We start from the raw sequence: 12613 nt of genomic DNA, 5'->3' as shown, positions 1-12613 counted from the left end.
TCTCTCTCTCTCTCTCTCTCTCTCTCTCTCTCTCTCTCTCTCTCTCTCTTTCTCCGCCACTCATTCTCTCTATCTGTCTGGCTCCTTTACTACCTCCCCTCCCCTCCCTCTCCCCCTCCATCTCACCTCCTCTATCTTATTCTCTCACCTCCCCTCCTCTCTTGTCCCTCTCTCTCCTTCCCTCCCCTACTACTCTCTCTCTCTCTCTCTCTCTCTGCCCATGCCTGCCTCCTACCTCCTGTCCCCTCCCTCTGCCTCCCAGGGGTGGGCACTGTGAAGGGCTATTTAGCCACCACCCAGGCAGAAAGACACACCGTCACGCCACACCACACCGTCTGCTGTGTCTGCAGGGAGTAGCGCGTGCTTACACACTCGCATACTTGCTCATTCATTCATTCATTCACTCACTCATACGCAATATCACTCTCACTCACTCACTCACTCACTCACTCACTCACTCACTCACTCACTCACTCACTCACTCACTCACTCACTCACTCACTCACTCACTCACTCACTCACTCGGATGCTCGACTGCTCGCTCACTCACACTCTCGTTCACCTGCTTCACCTGTGTATTTCAGCACACATTCAAATGTGCGACAAATGCACATGTGCACACACACACACATAGAGGTATCCATTTACATGCACCAGTGTGCACACTTTCAGACACACACGCACACATAGACACACACACATTCACACACGCATACACACTCAAAAACGGGGAACTGAGAGCTTGAAGGATTGGCAAGTGTGTGGTGTGCATTCTCGTTCATCTTTTTTTTCCCACTTGTGGAGGTTTTTTTTACACACCCACTTTTTATATTTAAACACACACATACACTCATACACTAGTGCTGTCTATCACACACACACACACCTACCACAATGTGCTTCTCTTCCGTTCTTGTGCTGCTTTCTGTCTTTGGTGAGTACTGTTGGGTTTTTTTGCATCTAAATTCTATGATTTTGTTTACCAGTGAAATGATGTTGACAGGAGTACTGTTAAGTTTTTGAATCTGAATTCTGTGCTTTTGCTAAAACTGTGAAAGGAAATTGATAATCAGTCTGCTACTTACTGTGTCTCTATTGTTGAATTCATATGTTGTAAATCTGTGGTTAGAGAGACTTACGGTTCATTGTGAATCACAGACCTATGAATTATTCTTTTGTGCATGTGTCAGACCTTCAGCAGGAGCTTGTGATAGATATTGTGAAATATTGTATAACTCCCACAAATTAATCATTTGAGTTTGACGTATGCATTATGTTCTGCAAGTGCCATCATTGTGCTTCCATCAACACTTAGGCTACTCTAGGTATAGCCTACTTGGGAAATCCTCAACCTGTTGCACTACAGTGAGATGATAACAATATTATGGTTTCATTTTCCACGCACGATACGGTGCTTTCCCTTGAAGAATTTGAACAAGGAAACAGTAGCAGATATAATAACCACTAATATCACATTCCTGTTTTTAACAACGTGAACACCTCTCACGCAACGACACAAAGCATCTTAATTAGTAGTTGTGTACAATAATATACTATAAATCTTATTGCTATTGCTATAGTTCCATTTCTTTTGAACAGAGTGTGTGCAGGGCCTGATTATCCGTAACGGCCAGCGGCACAGTGCCCAGGGGGTCACCATCCATTTACAGCTAGTTAGGGGCCACTACATGACAAGAGGGACCTGCAAGTAGTGCCCAGGGGCAGAACAGTGTCTTAATGCGGTCCTGAATGTATGGCTAAAACTTTACACACACATAGGCTACATTTTGTACACAGTAAAAAAAAAAATGCAGTATCAATTAAATTCCTAGAGAGTACTCTGGGACCGAATACAAGCTCAGAGGTGTTAAATTGACACTCTAAGTGTTGAATTAACATTGCATTTTTTCCCCCTGTGTACATGCACACAATGTACAGTAGGCTACATGGCATGGCATTTCTTACAGATATGGAAACATACTAGCTACATGGTGTAAACTGTAGGGAATAACTGATTTCAGGTGATGTTGAGTGTGGGGTATTCAGTGTCTCGAAGTGTCTCGTCTGGTCTTTTTTTTGAATGCATCATGACTGTGCCATTTCTTTAGAAAAATTATCGCGCCTTTGCCATTGTTGTTGGTGGTTTGTGGTTCTCAGCTGTGGTTCTCAGCAACCAGTGGCGTGTGCGTGTGTGCGGCGCATGCACGTGTGCGTGTTATAACAATGGATATAATTGGCTCCATACGTAAGTGTGTGTGCGTGCTTGTGTCTGTGCGTGTGTACATGTGTGTGTGTGTTGTAATGAAATACAGTAAGTGTGTCTCCATGTGCGTATGCATGCAAGTGAAGAATCTTTAAAAAAAAAAATCCTGCATCCAGATCGTGGTCTGGATCACCACCAAAAATGTAATCTCTTGTTCCTTTTGTCATTTCCAACAACTCCTCAAAGTTTCATCAAACCTCTCATATAGCTTTTTGAGTTATCGTGCTGACAGACAGACAAACTAATGTGACCGAAAACATAGCCTTCTTGGCGGCGGTAACAGCACAGGACAACACACAATCAAACAGATTGACCCTATACATAGCTTTTTTTAATATATATATATAAACACGGTGTTGTGAGGAGGGGCAAGACACTGGCAGCCAACCACGTGAGCTAATTTTTTGACCGTCTGCACTGCGGTTTACAACAATCAGAGGTTGAGTTGTGAGCATCCAGGGTCGCGCAGCCTGGGGGAAAAACAAAAATGTAGAACCCATTGTAGTTGACACTAGTATATAGTGATTTTCCCCCTTCTGCCTCCACTGCCATGTAGATTGTATGTGTACTATATTAGGACAATGTGTAAAAACAAGTGACACTGACAGGTTGCTAAGGGACAATAGGAGTATAGGACCATGGTATAGAAATGCAACATAACACCCTTTCAATATACAACCTACCATGCTGAGTGATAGGTGTCAAAAGGCAACAGCAAAAACAACATAGCCTGACCTGTGTTCACACCACTACTATGTAAGCAGATTGTGTCAGTGACAAAACCTCTTGACATTGAAGGAATTCTCACTTTTCTCGGTGACAACTGCTAAGTTGGAAAGAAGAGGGTGAGTCCAGTTTAAGTGGTATTGTGGAAAGATCTCAAGATTAGCTATTGTGAACATGAGTGGGAGAGGCAGGATCATTTTGAACAAAAACTGAAATCCTTCAGAAAAACAGCAAATGCTGTTCAGTGTTGATTTGAGTGAGTGACAGCTGGACATGTGTGAGCAGGGAAGCTGACAAGGGGGGCAAAGGGGTCAGTTGTCCTGGGCCCAGGGAAAGAGGGGGCCCAGGATTGGGTCCTCATTACATTATATGTATTGGTTGAGGGGCCCTTTCAAATGACTTTGTCCCGGGCCTGGTAAAAGCTGTCAGCGGCCCTGTGTGAGTGTGCGTGTTGCGTGTGCGTGTTGGGTGAACGTAGCAAGAGCTTAAATCTGTGTGTGTGTGTGTGTGTGTGTGTGTGTGTGTGTGTGTGTGTGTGTGTGTGTGTGTGTGTGTGTGTGTGTGTGTGTGTGTGTGTGTGTGTGTGTGTGTGTGTGTGTGTGTGTGTGTGTGTGTGTGAGAGAGAGAGAGAGTGTGTGAGAGAGTGTGTGTCTGTGTGTGTGTGTGTGTTGGGGCTCTATATTATTCTAAGCTCAGCTCAAGACAACCCTTATGACAATGATTTATGAATGCTGCAGTTTGTTTCCTCAAAAGATTTGTCTTGGCCCGCAGCACGTTTGGGACTTTTTTGCGGACATGATTGCAATCACAAACATCCAAATTTAAAGGAATGCAATTTTATTGTGATATCTTCTTTAAATCTACTGTAGTTAATATCTTAGTTACTCTCCCAAGACCTTCAAAAGGTGCCGTGCTCATCCACCAGTGAACAGAGATTTGATTTGAAGGGTTTAGTTGTAGAATGGTGTATATCCATTTTGTAGAATGTTGGGAAATTGACATTTTTGTATTGGTCATTCCATTGCATTGCATTGCAAAATACAATTTATATTGGTTTAAAAAGTATGTTTCCAAACTATTTGAATGGCAAGAATTCACACATACTGTAGGTGATAGGACCCATGAGCAGTCATATCCAAAAATAAAATGCAAAATTCAAAAATGGTGGATACACCGTTTTGCAACAAAACCTTAATTTGTACAAAAGCAAAAAAAAAGTGGCCTCCCTATTCCTCACCATATTGTGCTTAAGTTCCAGTAAATGTGAGTTTTCTGGATGGGTGTGGCAATGATGGGTTTCATTCAGTACGAAGCACACATGCTATTTAAATACGTACCCTACCCTTGCTTTGATAAAGGGTTATGCAAGGAACGTGACTTAGTGTAAATACATACAGCATGTCAGTTCCCAAAACCTCTTAACCCTTGAAGCCACTCAACCCATTTCGTCTACAAAAGGCACAGAAAGAATGTCTTAGCATTAGTTGAGTGACACAACAAAGCAAAATGCTGTAACCGCCATATTCATCATTTTTCTACCTTTGGTTTTACAGTAGGGCTACCATATGTTCTCTTACGCTAGGTTGATATGTTGTTGGTTACCATTCCTCAGAATGTCAGAAAGAAATGCCTACTTTTGTCAGAAAGAAATGCCTACTTTTTGCAGGTGCATTCAGAGCACTGTTTTTGTATGTTCCATCCAAAAACCTTCATTAAGTACAAAAGGAACATATTATTCTCCTACTGTATTGACATGAAAAAACAAAGGTTACCATCATATCAAAGGCAAAGTCTACCTGTACATTGATGGGTGCATTCAAACCAACTGTGTTCCGCTTATCCCTGCAGGTTCCGCACGCTGCGTGCAATACAAGGCCGATTTCAACATGGCTGGGGTCATGGGATCGGTGCAGTTCGACTCGGCGTTGGGGAACGTGAGCGCCAACCTCACCGGCACCGGCTCATCGTGCAGCTCTCTCAATCTCTCCCTGTCCACGTTCCCAGTCATGTACGGCAGCTTCCGGCAACCTTGTCTGGAGGCCCACATCGGTGTCAGCATCTTCAAGTTCTCCCTCGCCTCTCCCATGTCAACCATCAGTGTACCAGAACTGTTTTCTCAAATGCCAGACCTCGACACTCTGTCCTTGACAGTGACGACGTGTGGCGGTGCTACGTCGTGTACCGTCGTCAGAAGACATGGACAGACGGTGCGGACCTGGCAGGCTAAGTTCTTCTCACCTGTGGCGGGCGATATGTACTTTCGGCAAACCACAGGTGTCGAAGGAGCAACTATGCTAGCAGACTTGTACTATGTACATAAGAGTGCTGCTGCTATCGCAAATGTAAGTGTGCTAACATCGGCTAGTTCTGCAGCTAGTTGCAAAGCTCTGCTTAGCAGCAGCAGCAGCTCCGCAAGCCTGGCCGATCAGACCTCGCTCGGAAGCCTAAACATCGGCTCTCCCGTCACGCCTGTCAAATCCCGCCTTCACATCTCGAGTTTCGACGGCAGCTCAACTCGCTACGTTCTCCTCCACATGAGTGCCTCCAACAGTTTCGAATGTGCGCGCCTTCGCGTCCTGGAGGAAAAAGTCGTCAAGTCACAAGTGGACATGAGAGGGATCAAGGGTTACTTCCTGTTCAGGCAGTCCTCGCCATTTCACACCACCGTGCTCCAACTCAACTTGACAAACCTGAGAGGCCTGGTGGGACCCTACCACGTTCATCACTTCCCTCTGCCCGACCCGATGTCACCGTCCCAAAGCAGGTGCTCGAGCAGCAACATCGGCGGCCACTGGAACCCCTTTGACGTGGACGTCGCGAGCTCGACCTACCCCTCGGGACCCGGATCCACTCATGACCTTTACGAGGTGGGAGATCTCAGCGCGAAGCACGGCTTCCTGACTGGCATGAGCGAGTTCGAGGGCTCCTTCGAGGACTGGAACCTGCCGCTGTTCAGGCAAAACAGCATCGTGGGCCGGTCTATGGTGATTCATGAACCAACTGGGGCGCGGTTCGCTTGCAGCTGCATTGGATATCCTGGTCCGGTGAGAGTAGGCAGGGCAGTCTTCCAGTACCCTGTAGTGGGCACAGTTCTGCTGACCCAGCTTGCCAGTGACCCCGACGCAGACGTTTCAGTGTTTCTGGACCTCTCCTATGGGATGGCTTCTGCGCAGGCCACCCGGGGACACAACTGGCACATCCACATGTACCCCATCAGCTCGGAGATGGACGAGGACAGTGTCCGATGTGGCTCCACTGGGCCACACTGGAACCCTTTCAACATGAGCTTGACCGACGGCTTTTACGGCGCTAACTGCAAGCCTGAGAGCCCGTTTGCCTGTGAGATCGGAGACGTCTCGTCCAAACACCGTCCGCTGGACCTGGGGCCTGAGGTGGGAGTCCTGGCTACCAAGAGCTTTTTCACAGACACTACCCTCTGGCTGTCTGGGGAAACGTCTGCCATCGATCGTTCGATAGTGATCCACGCAGCAAACGGCGGAGGACCCAGGATCGCATGTGCCAACCTCACCTTGATGCACTTCCCCTCCGCAACCACCACATCATGGCACGGCAGCGGCACCGCCACGGGCAGCGTCCGCTTCTCCCTGGACTCCCCACAGGGCCCGACAAACAACATTGTCTCCCTGTCCAACCTCGGCGGGATCGTAGGGGGCTACCACGTCCACATCCTGCCCACCGTAGGCGGGAGATCACCCTGCTCCAATGACAACGTTATGGGTCACTTCAACCCTTTCTCCATCGACACCGCCTCGGACCCATCCCCCGGCGTGGGCACCACGGATGAGTACGAGGTCGGGGATATGGGCGGGAAGTTCGGGCTGCTGACTGGCCAGACTGAGTTCCAAGGGCATTTCATGGATGGCAACATGCCACTGACGGGGCCCAACTGTGTGATTGGCCGATCGGTGGTTCTCCACCACACCAACGGAACAAGGTTAGACAAAGGCTTGTTGCTATGACTGATCATCTGTAGTGTGTCTGTACAGAATTACAGTTTTTTTATTGCCCTAAATGGATATCACAACAACAAATGGCAGCATAGTGTTATCGACTGAGAAACCATAACCAATATATAACACAGACTTAGAAACCACATTAAATATTACTTACATAATATTCACCCCCTCACCCCCTAATTCCCTCTTTCCTTTTAAACGTGTAACATTTAATATGTCTGTTGTGGGTTATAGACAACCTGACTTTTTAGAGTGTCATAGCCCAGTAGGCCTATCACCTATTTCAGATGTTCAGATTCAGTGGTTTCACTAGTCTCTAGCCTTGCTGAATTTTTGCTTGTCGTAATAAGCTAATTTTATATTACCCCTTTTTTAGTTGTCAATGGAAGACTAATTTATGACACAGTTGTGTTATATACATTATTCATACTGGAAAAAAATGTTCATACTCAAAAAAGGATGAAATCAGAGCTAGGCTAAATCGGGTAGCTACTGTATGCTTCCTCATTGAGTTCCTTCATAATCTAACTGATCTGTTATACTGTATGAGACTGAAGGGGGTAGCCTAGTCATCACCGACAAAACAAACCCTGACGGAAAAGTCCCTAAGGTTTAGCCATGCTAATATTACTAAACTTTGTAAACAGGAAGATGTTTTGCTGTGCTACTGCTAAAATACTTGTTACATTCCTGCTAGGACATTCCTGCTAGGTAACTTCTTGCCCTTTGAAAACCCGTTTAACCCATTGATGCCTGATGTTGCATTGCGCAACGTTGGCCCTGGCGCCTGGAGCTGCATTACGCACCATTCAGGCTCATGAGATTTGAGACAACTTAATTAAAAATCTTTGTTTCTTTGAGATTAATGAACACATTCTAATGAAAGATGATGGTCTTAGCGTTTAAATGCCTTCTTATTGCATGTTTTCATGTGCTTCAGAGGCTGAGATATTTAGGTTTTTATAGGCTGAGGGCAGCTTTTCTTTAAAAAGGGCACAGGCATTCAGCACCCTTTTTTGCAGGTGCCTTAGGCATCAATGGGTTAAAATACTTTTTACATTCCTGCTAGGAAGGGGGGCCAGATTTTTGTAGTCTGAAACCGGGACACTTCGTGCGTGACTTAAGGCAGAGGCGGAGTGGGGGGACTTTTCCTACCGGGAGAATTTTCCCCTTGGCGGCCCTTTAAAAAAAAAAAAAAACCCAAAGCGAACAACATGGTTTCCTAACCAAAAACACAAAAACCACGAAATCTGCAGTCGTACTACATATGGACATTAGTGTTGTCAAAATACCAACCTGAAGTGGAGGATTGTAGCCTACACCTTAATGAAATGTACAGCCAGTGGTGTAGTCTAGGCCCTACATAAAACGCAGGTAGGACTATACGCAGCCATTTCAAAATTTCAGGGATTACAGTATACCCACTCAAAATTGATTGATCCATTATTTAGAATAGCACAAATATATACAGTATAGCCACATCAAAAAATGCTCAAATATACAGTATACCCACTTCAAAAAGTAGACTACACCACTGCAGCCATCATCACAGTCCAAAGCAATATAACTAGTTGCAGGTTAGGATACATCATGCTACTGTTCCATGCAAATGTGCACTCCACTGTCATTTTGACAGTTTGTAGGCCTATTTATCGTTTAAGGAAGACAGGATGAGCACGGGCACAAAGTTTTGAGTGTGGGGATTTTTAGAAGAGTAGGCTATAGCTTACAAAAAGTCTGTCTACATTGTGCATTAAACCCACCATACAGCAAATAAGCCAACCCTAGCTACTTCAAAGCACAACCATAAGTCAACAAATTGTATTAAACGGTGTAGGCCTACCTTTAAACGCTGTCTTCGTTGCTGCAAATGTCTTTGTTTCTTGCAATCACTCCACTTTAATCCACAGTTTAGTCTACACACCCAGCACTGGTCACATCAGAATCTTGTGTGGTAATCATTTTGTTCCATTTCTTCAGACATTACATAGGCTACATCCTAAATGTGCCACATATAAATATATGTATAATAATATTATTTCGAGTATAAGGAGATATACCGGACCAGTAGTTCTAACAAATCAATGCCATCCAAACAAAACTGCGTCTGTTAGCTGCAGTTCTCTTCCTTACCACTTGGTGGAGTCTGTTCGTAACCCAAGTCAATAACCACAGAGCAAGTGAATCTGGGCTGGCAGACTGTAAACTGTAACAGTCATGTGGAAATCGGAAAATAAATCATAACTTATTAATATTTCCATCCTTAGGTAACCAATCTAATTAGCACAGGTTCTTCAAATACTGAAAACGAAACTGTGTCACTAAGATCTAGTAAACTTCCGCGATCTACGGTGTATGGAAATTATCAGTAGAGAAGGGGTGTGGCCAATTTACTGTTTGACACCGTCAGTGAGGTACTGGCGTCTGGCACACCGTTTATATACCGGCTAGTAAATGGCAGTGAATTGTAATATTGTAGAGAGTAGGAAGCTAGTGCCTGTCGAGACTTGGCACACATTCCAGGGCCGGTATGAAATTCATGATGGCCGGAATATTACATTCCACGGCCACAGCCCACCGGGACAAGTCCCCGATCTCCCAATGGCCACTCCGCGCCTGACTTAAGGACAATATTTGGCGGGCGGGTCTGGGGGTCCTCCCCCAGGAAAATTTGTATTTTTTAGATGCCATTTCCTGCATTCTAATCAGTTTTAGAGGGAGGAATGACAAATCGCAACTGACTCCTTCAGACTTTCTATACAAGCGCTGGCTGCCATTAATTGTGGCAGGTAAACATGTAATCTTTTCCATATATTTACCCTGATAGACATGGCGCAATGTAGTGGGTGGCCAAAACCGGGCCATATTTGTGTCCCGAGAGGGTTTGCTCGGGACCTGGGACACACAACTCCAAACCGGGACTGTCCCGGTCAAACCTACTGCTAGGACATTCCTGCTAGGTAACTTCTTGCCCTTTGAAAACCAGCAGGCGTCGTCATGGTGATAGCAATGATAGCGCTGTATGTGTCGTCTGATGTTTCCCTGTTCTTGACCTCCCTGACCCTCAGGTTGCAGTGTTCTGATATCGTCGCGGAGACTAGCTCTGGCGCGGAGTGGATGAGGGCGAGGGCCACCTTCAGTGGAGCCGTCTCGGGAACCATCACTATGGTGAGACCGTGATTCAGACACAGAAGAATGATGAATCTCAATGTTAATTATTTCAAATGAAGGATATTGTGAGTGTGTGTGTGTGACATGTGAGTCAGTCTATCTATCTATCTATCTATCTATCTATCTATCTATCTATCTATCTATCTATCTATCTATCTATCTATCTATCTATCTATCTATCTATCTATCTATCTATCTATCTATCTATCAAGCCAATCTGGACCTTCTAAGAGCTTAATAAGACACAATACGACACAACACACTAATCTGCTTCATCACTCAACCACTGGCCGGTTTAAAAGCTGCCACAAAAAGATGACACCTCGTCCCAGGGTCTTGGCCAGTAGCTCTGCATTAATGAGGAGGAGGAGGAGGAGCAGCAGGAGGAGGAGGGAGCAGGGTTGCCAGATGAGGCAGATGATTTCCAGCCCAAAAAAATGCTCAAAACCCAGCTGAAAGCATTAAATCCCGCCCAATTCTATTGATTTCTATGGCACTAAATTGGGCGTTTTTTTTCTCCAAAATCCAATTTTCCCACACACGCCCATCCTAAGCAGCCCAATTGGCCGGGAAACAGCCCAATCTGGCAACACTGGGAGGGAGAATGCTGTATCCTGCCTGAGGGGTGTTACAATGCACCACATTATGTAAAAACCTGATTTTAAACCTTAAATCCCCCCTCATTATGGAAGCAATGTCAAATTTACTCGTAAAATCTTCAATAAAATACACGAGGAGCTTGGCGCATCGGGCTGTGGTCTCGTCAAGACTGCCTAGCTGGGCTGAGCTGGGCTGGGCTGAGCTTTGCTGGGTTCTGTGATGTTTCTCTAGTGGAAGCAGCTGCCTCTGACACTCTAAAAGAGATAAACTCACTGCTGCACTGTCTGAAGTCCATGACCAGCGCCGGACTGGTAATCGGGCATTTTCCCGGTGGGCCGACAGTCCTCAGGGGCTGATGACGCTGTTGGTTTTTGTTGTACTGTCTAATAGACTAGCCCACCATTTAGAGGAAGCCCATGCAAAAATGCCCAGGCTTTTTTTAAAATCTCAGTCCAGTCCTGTCCATGGCGGCTGCAATCATTCAGATTCAAAGTTGTCAGGCGATTTACCTAGGCCTACTACTAGCGCATAGCTGCTACATCTCGCCCAAAATGCGTTATTATTAGACTGTAAAATATTACCTTTTCATTTGGTGTCAATAATTCCAAACAATTTAATTCAATTATATGTATAATTATATAAGAAGGAAGATGATGGCACTGATTGGCACTGTTGGGATGTGAACTGCAGTTGATGCACAGAGTATCATATTGAAAACTGTTATTGTCTTGCGGAGGAAATAGGGTGTCATCTGGAAGTATAATATCAATATCACATCATGTAGGCCTGTCTGCTGGCAAAGCATTTGAACTGAGCACACATACCCCACGTAGCACATACCAGACAGGGAGGAAAAAACGAAATGAATACATTGAGGGTTATAGTTTCCTTCATTTTAGCTGTGCGCTTGGGTGTGTGCTTGTGTGTGTGTGTGTGTGTGCGTGTGTGTGCGTGCGTGCGTGCGTGCGTGCGTGCGTGCGTGCGTGCGTGCGTGCGTGTATGTAAACAACTATTTTTGTATCTCTTGTCCAGTCCCAGCTGTGCTTTCCCGATAGTAGCTATGGAGACACCATGATGGAAGTGGACTTGCAGATGAACTCCAGACTCGATGTAAGCTGAATAATTGAATAATAAATTACTAAATACTAATATGAACTAACATACCAATTATTTTATTAAAATGTATTATTTTAAAAATACATTTAATGTATAATATTGTCATATACTGAATTCAAGTAAGAATTCAAGACCATGTTTTTGTTCTTGTGTTGGTGTGGTGTAGGATCCAGATGTATGGCTGTTGATTGCCACTTTTTTCCTGATGTTAAGTGTGTGTGTGTGTGTGTGTGTGTGTGTGTGTGTGTGTGTGTGTGTGTGTGTGTGTGTGTGTGTGTGTGTGTGTGTGTGTGTGTGTGTGTGTGTGTGTGTGTGTGTGTGTGTGTGTCTGTTTTTCAACAGAGCACTGAGGTGTCCTGGTTTTTGACGGAGCATAGTGTCGGTGATGAAAACACTAACTGCAGTCTGGCAGGCAGCACGTACAACCCCTTCAATATGACAGAGCAGGTATGTCTGACTGACCACCACAACAAAACATTTATTTTTAAACTCTTGTTGCGACTATTACTAACACATTGTACCAAATGTTTATGGTGTATGGTACTATGTTTTGATGGTCTACATAAAGGTGCCATGCAACCGTCATAAAATGACATGACACTAGGGCTGTAACGATATTGTATCTAACTGAGAAATCGTGATACACAGAATGCAATTTTCCCAGTCATAACTTGGAATTTGATGGTGGTGATAAATATTGATTAAAAATGTAACATTAGTGAATGGGAAACATAAATTCTGGAAATAAACAACTAAAAAT

General features: G+C 44.9%; 1 protein-coding gene across 1 annotated transcript in view; it reads left to right on the top strand.

The window, feature by feature from the left end:
* Positions 1–494: 494 nt before the first annotated feature.
* cusr (Copper-only SOD repeat protein) overlaps positions 495–12613 on the top strand; it is a 28377-nt gene continuing 16258 nt past the window's right edge. Inside the window, exons 1-5 of the mRNA XM_063203859.1 lie at positions 495–934; positions 4838–6944; positions 10035–10134; positions 11770–11847; positions 12196–12300. Of these exons, the coding sequence (XP_063059929.1) occupies positions 895–934; positions 4838–6944; positions 10035–10134; positions 11770–11847; positions 12196–12300 (2430 nt within the window). The 5' untranslated portion in view covers positions 495–894. The remainder of the gene's footprint in view (positions 935–4837; positions 6945–10034; positions 10135–11769; positions 11848–12195; positions 12301–12613) is intronic.

This window comes from Engraulis encrasicolus, chromosome 1 (assembly GCF_034702125.1).
Source record: "Engraulis encrasicolus isolate BLACKSEA-1 chromosome 1, IST_EnEncr_1.0, whole genome shotgun sequence".
NCBI classification, from domain to species: Eukaryota; Metazoa; Chordata; class Actinopteri; order Clupeiformes; family Engraulidae; genus Engraulis; species Engraulis encrasicolus.
Note: the sequence above shows the minus strand (reverse complement) of the source record. Positions and strands in the feature narration are given on the sequence as shown.